Source organism: Toxorhynchites rutilus, chromosome 3, assembly GCF_029784135.1.
Source record: "Toxorhynchites rutilus septentrionalis strain SRP chromosome 3, ASM2978413v1, whole genome shotgun sequence".
NCBI classification, from domain to species: Eukaryota; Metazoa; Arthropoda; class Insecta; order Diptera; family Culicidae; genus Toxorhynchites; species Toxorhynchites rutilus.
Window position 1 is genome coordinate 293552094 of NC_073746.1, and position 13890 is coordinate 293565983.

At 39.3% G+C, this 13890-nt stretch overlaps 1 protein-coding gene and 1 long non-coding RNA gene across 9 annotated transcripts in view; one reads left to right on the forward strand and one right to left on the reverse strand.

Annotated features, from left to right (window-relative positions):
• LOC129775051 (uncharacterized) overlaps positions 1-13890 on the reverse strand; it is a 423013-nt gene that overhangs the window by 15605 nt on the left and 393518 nt on the right. For 7 of the 8 annotated variants that reach the window (XM_055779240.1, XM_055779235.1, XM_055779234.1 and 4 more), the window contains 2 exons: positions 4969-5099; positions 4659-4903 (listed from right to left, as the gene is read on the reverse strand). In XM_055779240.1, the coding sequence (XP_055635215.1) occupies positions 4659-4903; positions 4969-5099 (376 nt within the window). The remainder of the gene's footprint in view (positions 1-4658; positions 4904-4968; positions 5100-13890) is intronic. The other variant, XM_055779238.1, reaches the window with a different exon arrangement.
• Positions 9523-13890, forward strand: part of LOC129775053 (uncharacterized) — a 42513-nt gene continuing 38145 nt past the window's right edge. Inside the window, exons 1-2 of the long non-coding RNA XR_008742845.1 lie at positions 9523-9620; positions 9684-11057. This is a non-coding gene — a long non-coding RNA (uncharacterized LOC129775053). The remainder of the gene's footprint in view (positions 9621-9683; positions 11058-13890) is intronic.

Sequence of the window (13890 nt, forward strand, 5' to 3'; positions counted from 1 at the left end):
CTGGAGTGAGACTTTGCCTTTCCCTTAACTTGTCCTCCTTTGTTACGTCCACGATGCCGATGCCGTACAACCACACGGGTTTACGGTTTGAAAGAAAATAAGATATTTTTTTGGGGTCCGCGTGTTTTATACTCAAGCGGTACACACTCACAGGATAGAGACAAATCGGCAGACTCAGCCAGAGGGGCGAGTCCAACGAGACGAACGAATGAGCGTTAAAAGGGAGCGATGGCAAAAAAATACATTAGAGGCGAATGAACTTCAAAGTTTAAAGCCTCTTAAAAACAAAGAAAGAAAGAAAGAAAAATACATTCATTACGATTTGTTCGCTCGTTGGATTCACATGCAGGCTAAAAAGGTTCCTTTTCAGGATCACAAAATTATTTTCAATCTAAAGAGTTTATTGTTTTGGTATCACTCGATATCCCCATCTTGTTCGGCTAAACCATTCTGTTTAGCGATTGCATTTGCCACTCGCCACAGCTTTCACAGTTGGAAAATTTCTTCCCATCCAGCTTGTGACATATTTTACAGTAAATTACATTCAATGGCACGTCGCATTACCACCACTCAGTATCGGATTGGAGGTAATTTTAACCTGTAATTGAACATTTGCGATGACAGTGGTACAGTGTCGACTTTCAATGTGGGGTCATAATTTCGACCCCGAACTCTATGTTTACAAAAATGTCCAACTAAATATGTCGCATTACAGGTCCGTCCAATTAGCTAAATGTCGAGATAAGTGTAAATTACTGTACTTTCAATCTAGAAGCAATTTAAGAATTGGTGAAAATCAATAAGCTCAGAACAACTGCCAAATTCACATACTCATCATATCCTGGCAAACAAATTATGAAAAAAACCAATTTGTGTTTTATTATTATTTTGGATATTGTTTTAGAAAGCATTGAACTGTATTTCATAAACTCTTTTTGGGAGGTTTAATGGCCCTGAAAAGCGCCTTGTTTTATGGAATGGTTCCAATTTAGAAAACTTAGTACTCGTGGTTTTGAAAAAAAACATTTCGAACGCCCTCGATGCCGCCTTGTTCTGGATTTGTTCTGGATCAAAGCAGTTTGTATAAAGAACAAACTTTTTTCTTTTGCTACCTGATGCCGTTTTGCGATTGCGTTTGCAACTCGCCACTCGCTGCAACTGCCTGTTGTCTTGATGTCCACCGAACCGAATGTGTTCTGTTCCGAATGCGGGTTTTCTTATCGTCCCGAGCAGCTTTGCCAGCTAACTCGATCACTTCGGCGGCCGACACTATATAACGCCGGCTAGGTGGACTGGTGCACTGGTACTAACGCGCTCGGCCTAGCTACCCTTGCGGGGAACTCCAGATCAACACGGTTCGAGCGGGATTTTGCCTTTCCCTTCACTTTTCCTCCTTTACCATGTCCAGACATGGCTGCTTGGGTTGGTTTGTTGATGTGTTGTGATGCGAACCGATGTGGTGTACGGTTTGAATGAGAATGATCGTTACGGCAGCGGAGCGGGGATTTTTAAGCTGACTGGCTGGCTCGAGAATTACGCATGTGTGAGACTGCGACCAATGTTTCGTTCATTTTTTCTTTTTCCTTTCCAATCGTGCTTCATTCTATTTCGCTGCTGCTCTGGTTGCCCGTTTTGGTCGGTAAGATTTGAGGAGCACAAAATGGACCAATCAAAAATGGGCACATAGTGCATTTGGACAATGCTTGATATTTGACAATTATTCAATTATTTATCTCAAGAAAAATGAAATGTTATTCGTTATGATAGATGCGTAGATATGTTTTCTATCAATTGATGCAAAAACCTTCGCGATCTGTTGAGAAATGCTCGAGTTATAAGCGTTCCAAATCTTGCATTTTTTCCTACTTGTTCAGTGCCTAGATTTCCATTTCACCCCCTATATCTTCCGGTTAGACGTAGTCCTACGTCAAAAGTACAGATGTACAGATCCACTGTCGGTTCATGTGAATGTGGCGAAACTCAGACGTCTTCCGATGTGTGATGGTGTAAGATGAGGAATTTTAACCTATTAAGTCCTCTTTATGTGAGGATTTTTCACCAAAATTGTCACCCGAGCAGTTGAGCAGTTAAAATATTGCGTTATTTGCACATGCGATTGTGAGGTATTCGAACCTGTTCTAGCTATTTCCCGCTTATCCCGGTCAGAGAGCTTCGATTTACGTGGAGCTCTCTCCTTCTTACCATATTCTTGAGGATTCGTCAAATAATTCAGCACTACTTGATGGGATCGTCCAATCCGACAAGAAATTACTCTGATACCAACATTTTCTTGGTGAAATATATCCATTTGTCTTCTTATCTCTCGTGAGGACTTTTCCCTTCGGCATTTGCCAGCTTTAATTGATCATAACAACTAAAACAACGGAAAATGTAAGTGGTCTTATAGAAACATGACAGTTGAAAATACGAAAACATTCGTTTACGCTCAGTGCTTGCACACACACATATGAAAATTATGCAGTGTATGGTCGAGATGAAGAATAGAAGGTGGGAAGATTCACGGGTTTAGTTGTGTTGAACTTTGATTGTGTTAGTAGCCAGGATAATAGGAAGTTCACATACCAGGCCTCCCAGTCAGTTACTCAAATGGTACAAAATTGAATGTGTCAACGAATAACGTTGAAAGAGGATATACAGAAGCTAATTACAGATTTCCAAATCATATTTTTCGCGATATGAAAAAAAACAGAACATATCACGAACTAAAAAGTTTAATTTTTTCTTTGATTTCAGAAATAATATTTCAATGTCTACTATGTTTGGATTCTAGAGCAACTTCATGGAAGTTTGACTTTTGTCCGTAATTGTAATTACTTTTTTCACAATTAGGGTGCTGAAAACACCCTAAACAGTCTTCTAAAACTAAGGCGCAAGCGTAAAACTTTTCTTCTCAATCTAAGTCATACGGAGTCAATTAAATTTATTTTTGAAGTTCATTTTACATGAAAAAACTTAGCTCAATCTTTTTTCCCATGCACTGTCAAATGTTTATCCGTCAAAGGAACAAAAAATTGTGTGACTCTGATTTTGTTTGTTTACGTTTTTGGTCGACGTAACGAGAAGTAAAATTTAATTGAAATTATGTTTAGAACACTTCAAAAATACTGAAATTTCAGTTTCTGTTAAAATGTCGGGCCCTAATGATTTTGAACGCTAGCAATGATTTAGCAAGAAAAACTAGTTCGTTTATTTCATTTGCTTATTTTAATAACAATACTGTTCCTATGTAGTGGACTATTATAAGAAAAGTAACATATATAAACAAAATCTGTGACGTCACAGATTTAAAAATCTTCCCAACTTTCAGATTCCATCTAGGTGTATGGTAGACACCAATACCTACACACTAGAATATAAATTGAAGCATTGTTTGTTTACAATGACACAAAGCAGCAAGATCATCACCTGGTCTTATAGAAGTTGGACTGAATGTATAGGATTGGGCGATCTTTACAAAAAGATCGATCTAATCGAATCGATTTTCCAAACCGCGTAGGGATCGATCCACTGATTAAATCGATATCAAATAATCGATCTTTGCTGAATCGAACTTTGCCGAATCGATTTTTGAAAAATTAAAAGTTTTTTCGATTTATCCGCTTATTCTATATGGATACTGTCATTTCTTTGAACAGGGAATACAAGTTTCATATTTCTTGTTTCACAGCATGAAGGCCACATCCACAGGATATTCATCTTGTGCCGTCAGGAAGTCGTTTTATTTGATCAATTAATTGAAAAAGTATTATTAGAAATTCAACAACCGCCCAGAGCTCAGCTGACAATGATCCCATGAGAGCTAATCGTGCCATACATCTGTCATTTAGCCGAAACCGATCCTTGATTTTGGTGCCAGATTTAGAAATCAACATCAGGTTCAGTGATTCTATGTGCAACCTGTTACTGTTCATCCCCTCAATAGCTGCTGTAGTTCTGTCACTGTCAACATTTGTACTGAAGTAAATCGTGGAAGAAGCAGTCCAAATGTTTACATTATGTTTAAAAGAAATGTTAGCTGGCATTTGGTGAGAGAATAAATCGATGTATACTGAAAAACAAATCTCCAAAAAGATCGAAAGCAAAAAAAAATTGATTTTCTCGATTTTCTCAAGAACAAAAGATCGATCCAAAATAATCGGAAATTCATTTTTCAAGCAAAATGCAATTGAAAAATTAATTATATTGACTTCGCATGACCTAGGTTTTAACTAGTGATGGTAAAAAAAGTAAGGACAGGGACCTGTTACCACAGCTTGATGCGTACTGAGCGTAGGAATCTTTTGACACCAAGATTCGTCCCCTGCCAAGCTAGTCTAAAACGTCAGCTACTTTCCGGATAGCCTTCGTTTTTCTTCTTTACTGTTAATTTGATCTATGAAAAATTCGCATTTTCGTTTGTCTACTATTATTCAGTGTTAAAACCTCTGTTTGAGCGTGTTTGTAATAGAGATAGTAGAGAAGTATGGAGCTGAGCTCCGAAGTAAGAGATAAACATAGAAATAGATTGATCGTGCCTTGTGCTTGGTTGGACGCCTCGGAAAGTTTGAATTCTGTGCTGAGTGAGAGAGAGTTGACGGTGTGTTTGTGCACAAGACAGTACAGAAGACAGAGATAGCGTTTTCTTGCGAAGTACATACTATGCGCCAAATAGAGTCGCAAACAGCAACTAACTGTCACTCGTAACATGCAAGGATCCTCACCGATGGGTCTCCACGAACCCCTTCGGTATGGTTTGGGGATCTGTCCTGTTTCGGCGTGGTTGGCCAGGTTGGCTACAATGTCCTCGAGCATCTGCGAGCGAGTGCGCTCCTGCATGCGTGCGAATTTCGGCGCCGAGTACGACGCCCGCTCTCCGTTCACGATCTTCGTCAGCAACCACTCCCTGCGAGGAGCGAAAAGAGGGCACTAAATTGTGTTATTTTTCCAAAATAGGGGTGGATACATTACCTGAACATAGGACCCTTCTCGAACACCGATTGCTCCCAAAGGTACGGTTTGTAGGCACCCACTTCGTCTCTCGTGACGACTGAAACTTCATAGCGTGTTGGTTTACGTTTGATGCGTGCCGAAACGCGAACCTATGGGTGAGAAGGTAGTAGTGATATGGGGTTATTTAAAAAGTATCCTCAGTTTTTTTTGATCAATTTTTGAATGAAATTTCACTGAAAACAATTTTTCAATCAAATATTTATTCGCTATTATTATCTATGTTCTTGAGCTACTTTTCGGGTTCGTGTCACATTTACCCAAAACCCACTCACCCGGAAGACAGTTACCCGAAAGACATTCATCCGAATTCCACTCACCCGTCGCATTCTACCCGAATGTGGTGCGATGAATTCACGATTCATCAGTCATCCAGCTAGTGACCAGATGGCAGTGAGGTTTTCCAAATAGTTGAGAGTTTAATTTAGTTTTCAAATTCGGCCTTTACAAGGCTAGGAGCGAATGAAACGATCAATTCGCAAACCCCTACGCACTTTATCAAGCCGGAGGTTCGGATTCGATTCCCGCTCTGACCGGGGGACTTTTCGTCAAATAAATTTCTTCCGATCTACATTGAAATACGCGCATTCTAGAGCTTGCCACTTGAAAGACATTCAAGGTATGTTGTTTGACAAAAGAAATCGCCACGTGGACAACTTTCAGGGGGGTATGGGTTACGAAAATGTCCAAGCTTGTCCACGGTAAGGGTGGAAGGATTTTTATAATGTCCACGTGTACACGTTGAGTATTTTTTAAAGTAAAACATTCAAGTTAATAGTCAAAATTGAATGAGATCTATTTTGTATTTACACGATTTTTTTAATTTCACGCCCGCCCTGAGTACTCAATATTCATCAATAAAAAGACTGAACTGCCTGAAAGTGCTGCTCGGTCAAACATCCATATTTTTTCATATGAATGAACCTCTTTCCTGAAATGTATATTTTGAAGGTAGCGCACATGAACTAGGATCCATCAATTTATTCCAATCGGTAATAGAGGGCCATTAAATCCGTCAGGATAAAGACACCCAATAGCAAAAAGGTAGTTGGATTTTTTGTAGTATTAAAAATCACGACTTAAGTGCGGGTTGAATTCAACTTTTGCTCTTGATGACAAAACTGTTTGGTTTTTTTTCGAGAACTCTCAAGAATTTCTGAACATTGAAACAAACAACAAATTCAACATGAGTGTACGGGCCGTATCTCTGGAGATCTATTTCTTGCAATGATGTTGTTCTTCATTGATGTCTGGTAATTTTTGTAATACGCTTCTTTTGAGTTGTCTGGAAAGTTCATGCTGATACTGCTGATTATTAAAGATTAATCCTTGATGCACATGAATTAGTAGATTCGCTACAGATATCGAAAATCACCGTTCATGAGAAACGAAACATCACGAAAAACGCTACAATGCATGGACTACATAATAACTCATATTACGGACCCCGATTGGATTTGAGATATCGCAATCCGAACGAAATAAACTTTTGGATTCTGCATTTCAAGGTTGCAATATTTGCACAATCCGATAGGATTTGACTCGATCAGGACGTTTTCGGACGATTTCGGACGTTTCTTCAAGCTCCGGAAAAGTAAAACAAAGAATATTTTTACCATTCATTATATCACTATTTGTTTATCTATCTTTCAGCCATAAAACAAAAATTGAACGGAAAAAAATATATCCATAATTAGAAGCTGATCAAGTGACGGGGTTCAAAAAAAGTTGTGCCATGGCGTACACGATTCCAGCCCTTCTGGTTATCTGAAACAAACAAATCGAACAGATTCGGAATCAGTAAAGATGCCACTATCGCATGAACCTCGGACAAGTCAAAAACGTGTTTTTTGACAAAATGGCGGAAATTTGAAGAAAAAAAATGCTTTTTAATACATTTTTTTCAAGTTTCTTTCTAGGTAAGATATCACATCACTAAAATGGCTCTTCTATGATATATTCTTAAATGTCTAAATTAGAGAAATATCAAGAAAAAAATTGATTTTTTTTTTCAAATTTCTAGACTAGAATACCCTCTTAAAGAACGCAACATTGTGCTAATTTCTGCGATTCGTTTCATAAACGCAACGAAAATACATATTTGTAGCGAATTGTAAAGGGCAAATCATTCACAAGAATGTTGAGTCAAAAAAAAAGTTAGCGAGTGGATGGAACCCCGAAGCAGGTTTTCGTTTGAAGAAAGTTATGCCTGGGTCTGGTAGGACTGGAAGAAAATCTGTATCATGAGCTTTTACCAAGCAACTAGTTTCGATGAATTCCAACAAGTACTGCCAGCAGCTGAACCTATTAAAATCAATGATCCAGAACGCTTCTAGAGCAAAAAATAAAAACTCCACCCACATTAGTCACCAGATATTGTATCTTCAGGTTGTTAACTGTTAAGATACTTGTAAGAACTTCAAATTACTGCATAGCTTAAGTTCTGAGAGGATGGAATTCTCAAGTTGCATGAAGGATGCTGAAATATTCAGGAAAAAACGGTGCATCTATGATCGAAAAGCTGTATGTCTACAAAAATATGCTTTTGGTTTTTCCCTTAGAATTCGCACGAGTTTTTTAGGACAATATTTAGCATGATTTAACAGTTAAGGGTTGTAGCTCAACGAAATCATCGATCACGATGATACTGCAGATGTTTTGTTTTTACTAGGTTCATTCTAGCCATCAGGCACTACCGAACCTGCGAAAGTCATTGATGTTTAGACGAGAAAATTCTGTTTTCAAACAAAGTGCTTGATTTCATTGTCTGTTTTTTTGAAAACTCAAACAGCCAGTCAACTTTAATAAAAATACTCGAGAATAAGTTCACAATCGGTATTTTAAAATGGATATGGAGATAACGTAAATTAAAGTGACCAGATGGTCAGAGGTCTAACGCGGGAAACAAAAAACAAAACGTTATGTATATACGTTATGTGAACATAAACCATAGTTTAGAGAGTCTCATTTATTCGTGAAACTCTTAACATGTGTCCTTGCAATTGAACTTAATCTGTATTATTTCTTACAAGTATCTGCACTCATTTGCGATTTTCGGTGGTTTAGATTTTGTTTACGCCTGAAAATCACTCACTCAGTCAGAGCATTTGAGTCTGGCAAGCACGATTCAACTTCTACAATTTTCTTCCATTTATCGAATGGAATGCACGAAAATTCCAATCCATTTTTCACCGATTTTAGCGTTAACGTATGCGATAAAAAATGGACTAATTTCGGATGGCGATGAAAAAAAACTACAAAAGATAATGAAATCCGGTGAAAGAAGTGAAAAACTTCTTTTTCACTGGTGAAAAACTTCTTTTCGTGCTCATAATGAAAGACAAGACGTATTTGATGCTTGAATTCAACGAATGGCAGGAGACCGAATACTTTACATTCCCCAGGTAAGCGATGGCGACGAATATATCACCCACATCAAGTTCTCGAAGAAGGTTATTTTCTAACAAACGAGAAGGGAATGTCCAAGCCGCTCTTCTGTCGAGTCATATGGTGAACTGGGAGATATACAGTACGGAGTGCTTGCCGGAAGTTGCGACGGTGATGTGGTCTTCATACCGAACCTGGGATCTGCCCTTTATGCCAAAAGATCACTGGAGGATGGATCGGCTGGAGATAAACATTGTCGCGAACATCGCCAACATTCCCAACATCCCCCAGTTGCGACCGATAGAAAACTTTTGAGCCTCTTTTTTTAAGCCACGAAAAGGTAAAAGAACACGCCGACAAACACTGGTGGAAATACATATAACGCCACAATCATTTTTGACGTTAGCTTTTGCATCAGTGTAGGTAGGTTTATTCAAGATGCTGAACTATAGGTGTTTCGTTCTTGACACTTTCAGGACATGACGTGAGACGAGTAGCGAGACGTAACTTTCAGAATTATTTACTTTTTGTTTGGGTGTGTGGTTATGATTTCAATGTCAACTCGCTAAGGAAAATAATTGAAGGAAAAAATAAGCAAATATATATTCGTGGAATATAGTGCACAACCTCCTTTCGCTCTAGCCAATTACTTGTAACGGCCCTTTCCGGATCGCCTCCCGGTATATGCACAGCATTCTCCTCATACCTGAGCGAAATCAGTGGAGCCACAATCAGCGTTATTTTTTGTCACCATCGCCGTAAGCTGATAGTACTCTTTTCCCCGCCGATGGGAGCCAAACAGAAGTACATTTTGCTTGGAAAGGAAGGCGAAAAGATACACTAAAACATCCTTCTGCACTGTTATGATTCGACAATAAAGCGCGAGCAGCTATTTTGCCAACGAATGCATTTGTCACCAAAAGGTACGACTTGTTTTGTAAACAAATTTGTTTTTTCACGAGCAATGGCCGAGCAACAATTTTGACATTGCGGTCCACCTATAGTACAACGCCTTGGGTTTATTATTGTACGCACACTAGTATACACAGCCAAATAATGGAAACCTTTTGAGCTCTAACTGTGTGTGTGAGCAAAGAGCACTTGTTTTGTGTATTTTGAGATGGATATATTTATAACGCCACCATGTCGTTTACTTAGCTTAGCTCGTTTACTTACGCTTAACGTTAGTGTAATTCGAAACTAACTGGGAGTCAAATCAATTAAAGGTTATTAGCAAATTGAAAAAAGCATAGGCACATTTTAAATAATATATTTTTTCAATTTTCAAGGACCATGCCGAAGGGAACGATTTTAACGGAAAAGGAGCGTGGTAAAATCGATGTTTTGAAGGAGGAAGGATTTTCTCTCCACGAGATAGCGCGTAGAATTGGAAGGAGCAGAGATGCCGTGACAAACTATATCCAGTTGGGTGCTCAGTACGCCACAAAGAAGCGTCCCGGACGACGTCCTCGCTTAACAGATAGGGACAAACGACATATCAAGTGCCTCGCTGTTGAGTCTAAACTTTCATCATCAAAAATAAAAGCTGAAATGAACATTCCAGTAACCAGTCGTCGTATCCGTCAAGTTCTAAGCTCCGACGCGAACCTTTCGTACAGAAAATTCGTACCTGTACCGCGACTACTTCCTCGGCATAAGAAGGCACGACTAAATTTCGCCGAGAAATTGCAATTCTGGGATGAAGAGTGGTCTAGAGTGGTTTTCAGCGATGAGAAAAAGTTTAATTCGGACGGTCCTGACGGTTCTGCTGACTGTTGGCAAGATAAATGAAAGAAAAAACCAACAAAAGAATCTCGCAACTTCGGAGGAGCCGTAATGGTTTGGGCAGGCATCAGTGACGCTGGGAAAACTTCAATCTGCTTCATATCAACAAGAATGAATTCCGAGAAGTTCTGCGAACTGCTGGAGGAGGTTTTGATTCCTTTTATGGAAGACGTTATGGACGAAAATGCTTTTTTGACGTAGGACTACGTCTAACCGGAAGATATATGGGGTGAAATGAAAATCTAGGCACTGAACAAGTAGGAAAAAATAGTAGGAAGATTTGGAACGCTTATAACTCGGGCATTTCTCAATAGATCGCAAAGGTGCTTGCATCAATTGATAGGAAATATATCTACGCATCTATCATATAACATTTCATTTTTCTTGAGATAAACAATTGAATAATTGTGAAATATCAAGCATAGTCCAAATACACTATGTGCCCATTTTTGATTGGTCCATTTTGTGCTCCTCAAATCGTACCGACCAAAACGGGCAACCAGAGCAGCAGCGAAATACAATGAAGCACGATTGGAAAGGAAAAAGAAAAAAATGAACGAAACATTGGTCGCAGTCTCACACATGCGTAATTCTCGAGTCAGCCAGTCAGCTTAAAAATCCCCGCTCCGCTGCCGTAACGCTCATTCTCATCCAAACCGTACACCACATCGTTTCGCATCACATCACATCAACAAACCAACACAAGCAGCCATGTCTGGACATGGCAAAGGAGCAAAGGAGGATCGCGACGATAAGAAAACCCGCATTCGGAACAGACCACAATCGGTTCCGTGGACACCAAGACAACAACAGGCAGTTGCAGCGAGAGGCGAGTGGCAAACGCAATCGCAAAACGGCAGCAGGTAGCAGAAGGTAAGGTAAGGTATTGTATTATAGAGACTTTAAACTTTTGCAGTTCATTCGTCTCTAGCCTTGAAAGGCCCTTTGAAAACTCTACTCTACTCCAGCGCTACCACCTCCACCCTCTTGCCTTGAGAAAGGCACTCGATCCCTCGCCGTCCAGCTCGTCCAGCAACGATGTTGTCCAGTCGGTGTCCACACAAAGAATGATAGGTAGCAGAAAAAAAAAATTTGTTCTTTATACAAACTGCTTTGGTGGCAAATCTAGAACAAGGCGGCATGAAGTGCGTTCAAAATGGTTTTTTTCGAAACCACGAGTACTAAGTTTTCTAAATTGGTACCATTCCATAAAACACGGCGCTTATCAAAAAAGAGTTTACGAAATACAGTTCTATGCATTCTAAAATAATATCCAAAATAATAATAAAACACAAATTGATTTAATTTGTTTGCCAGGATATGATGAGTATGTGAATTTGTCAGTTGTTCTGAGCTTATTGACGTTTGTGGACTTTCGCAATTATTCAATTTTCACCAATTCTTAAATTGCTCCCAGATTTAAAGTGCAGTAATTTACATTTATTTCGACATTTAGCTAATTGGACGGACATGTAATGCAACATATTTAGTTGGACATTTTTGTAAACATAGAAATCGAGGTCCAAATTATGACCCCACATTGAAAGTCGACACTGTCATCGCAAATGTTCAATTACTGGTTAAAATCGCCTCCAATGCGACACTGAGTGGTGCTTCGGCACGTCGCATTAAGTGTAATTTACTGTACAACATGTCACAATCTGGATGGGAAGAAATTTTCCAACTGTGAAAGCTGTGGCGAGTGGCAAACGCAATCGCTAAACAGGAAGGTTTAACCGAACAAGATGGTGATATCGAGTGATAACAAAACAATAAACTCTTTAGATTAAAGATGATTTTGTGATCCTGAAAAGGACCCTCTTTAGGGTTTTCTTCCGGTTCAGCAGTCGGAAAACGCTATTTACTTGGAGCTGGTATACTTCGTCACCGCTTTGGTATCTTTGGAAACCGCATGCAAGTTCACCGGGCAGCAACAGACTGATTGCAATCTGAACTTCCCACGCCGTAATGGTTGACCGCTTATTGTAGTGGATCAGACGCGAGGCTTCCGCTACGATACACTCAAAGATGTATTGACGAAGCTCATGACGCTCATCGCCTTCCATGAGTAACCAATGTCGGAATGAACCTGCTTTAGCACCTAATGAAGTAGATAGCATATGAGTCCTTCTCTTTCTTCCTGTCGGTTTCCGAGATATTCTTCTGCGCCGTGCCGAACTTTTTGGCGACTTTTCCACTATTCCACTAGTCTTTGGTGCCTTCGTGTTTGTTAGAAACAACTGCATGTGAATCCAACGAGCGAACAAATCGTAATGAATATATTTTTTCTCTTTTTCTTTCTTTGTTTTTAAGAGGCTTTAAACTTTGCAGTTCATTCGCCTCTAATATATTTGTTTGCCATCGCTGCCTTTTAACGCTCATTCGTTCGTCTCGTTGGACTCACCTCTTTGGCTGAGTCTGCCGATTTGTCTCTATCCTGTGAGTGTGTACCTCTAGAGTACAAAACGCGCGGACCCCAAAAAAATATCTCATTTTCTTTCAAGTCGTAAATCAGTGTGGTTGTATGGCATCGTTTCACACCACATCGCATCAACGGATTGGTGCCGGAGCACCAGTATACCTAATAGCGGTTATAGAATTTCGGCCGCCGGAGTGCTCGAGTTGGCTTGCGAAGCTGCTCACGACAATAAGAAAACCCGCCTACAGAACAGAGCACATTCGGTTCGACAATTGAAGAGAGACCAGAGTGACATTCGATTCGGTGGCAACAACTAGTTTCAGCGAGTGGCAAACGCAATCGCAAAACGGCAGCAGATAGAAGAAGGAAAAAGTTTGTTTATACAGACTGCTTTGGTGGCAAAACCAGCCACCGTAAAACACGGCTCTTTTCAGGGCCATTAAACCTTTCAAAGAAGAGTTATTAAAAGTTTTTCACAATACCAATGCATTCTAAAGTGACATAATATGACATATAATATAAACTGATTCATTTTGTTTATGCTTGTTCTTGAACTTATTGGTGGTTGGGGTCTCTTAAATTGAGCATTCAGTTTTCACAAACCCTTGCATGATTTCCGAATTCAAAGTGGCTTCAAATTACAACACATTGTATGCAGGATGGCATCAACGAATTTTCTCGGTAGCAAGAACTGCTTTCTTTGGTTGATAACTTTTGTTGAAAACTGACTGACGTTACATCTGCATTGTATAGAAAAATAACTAAGGAGCAGCATGATGAGCTATGTATTTCCTGCTGCTCTGTTCTTATTTTAAAAAATTTATAAAACTTTAATCCGAACGCTTATAGCTCGTTTATTTCTCAACTGATCGTCTCCGAAACCTCAGTTCTTTTTCATTTATATTTACTTTGTTTGCGGAGACTACAAATCTTAAAATTCATTCGTCTCCGAAACCACAGTTTAAGGTACGGTAATGTGCTCAATAGTGAAATATATGATAGTGAATGAGCTGATGACCACCTATGCATTCCCTATCACAGCCATCATTTTGATTGTACGATATGTGCATAAGCCGAAAGGTGCCCGGCGTTGAACATTTAATAAGTACAAAGCCTTTAGAAAAAAATCAAGAATCAAGTTTGTAAAAAAAACGCAAAAACACAACACCAAATGTTCTTTTCAGAACCCCCAACATGTTCATAAAGAGTAAACAGTAAAGTAATCCATTTTCAGGTAGATAGGTAGGTATTTATGTAGGAGAAGAAAATAAAACAATATATTTAAAATATAT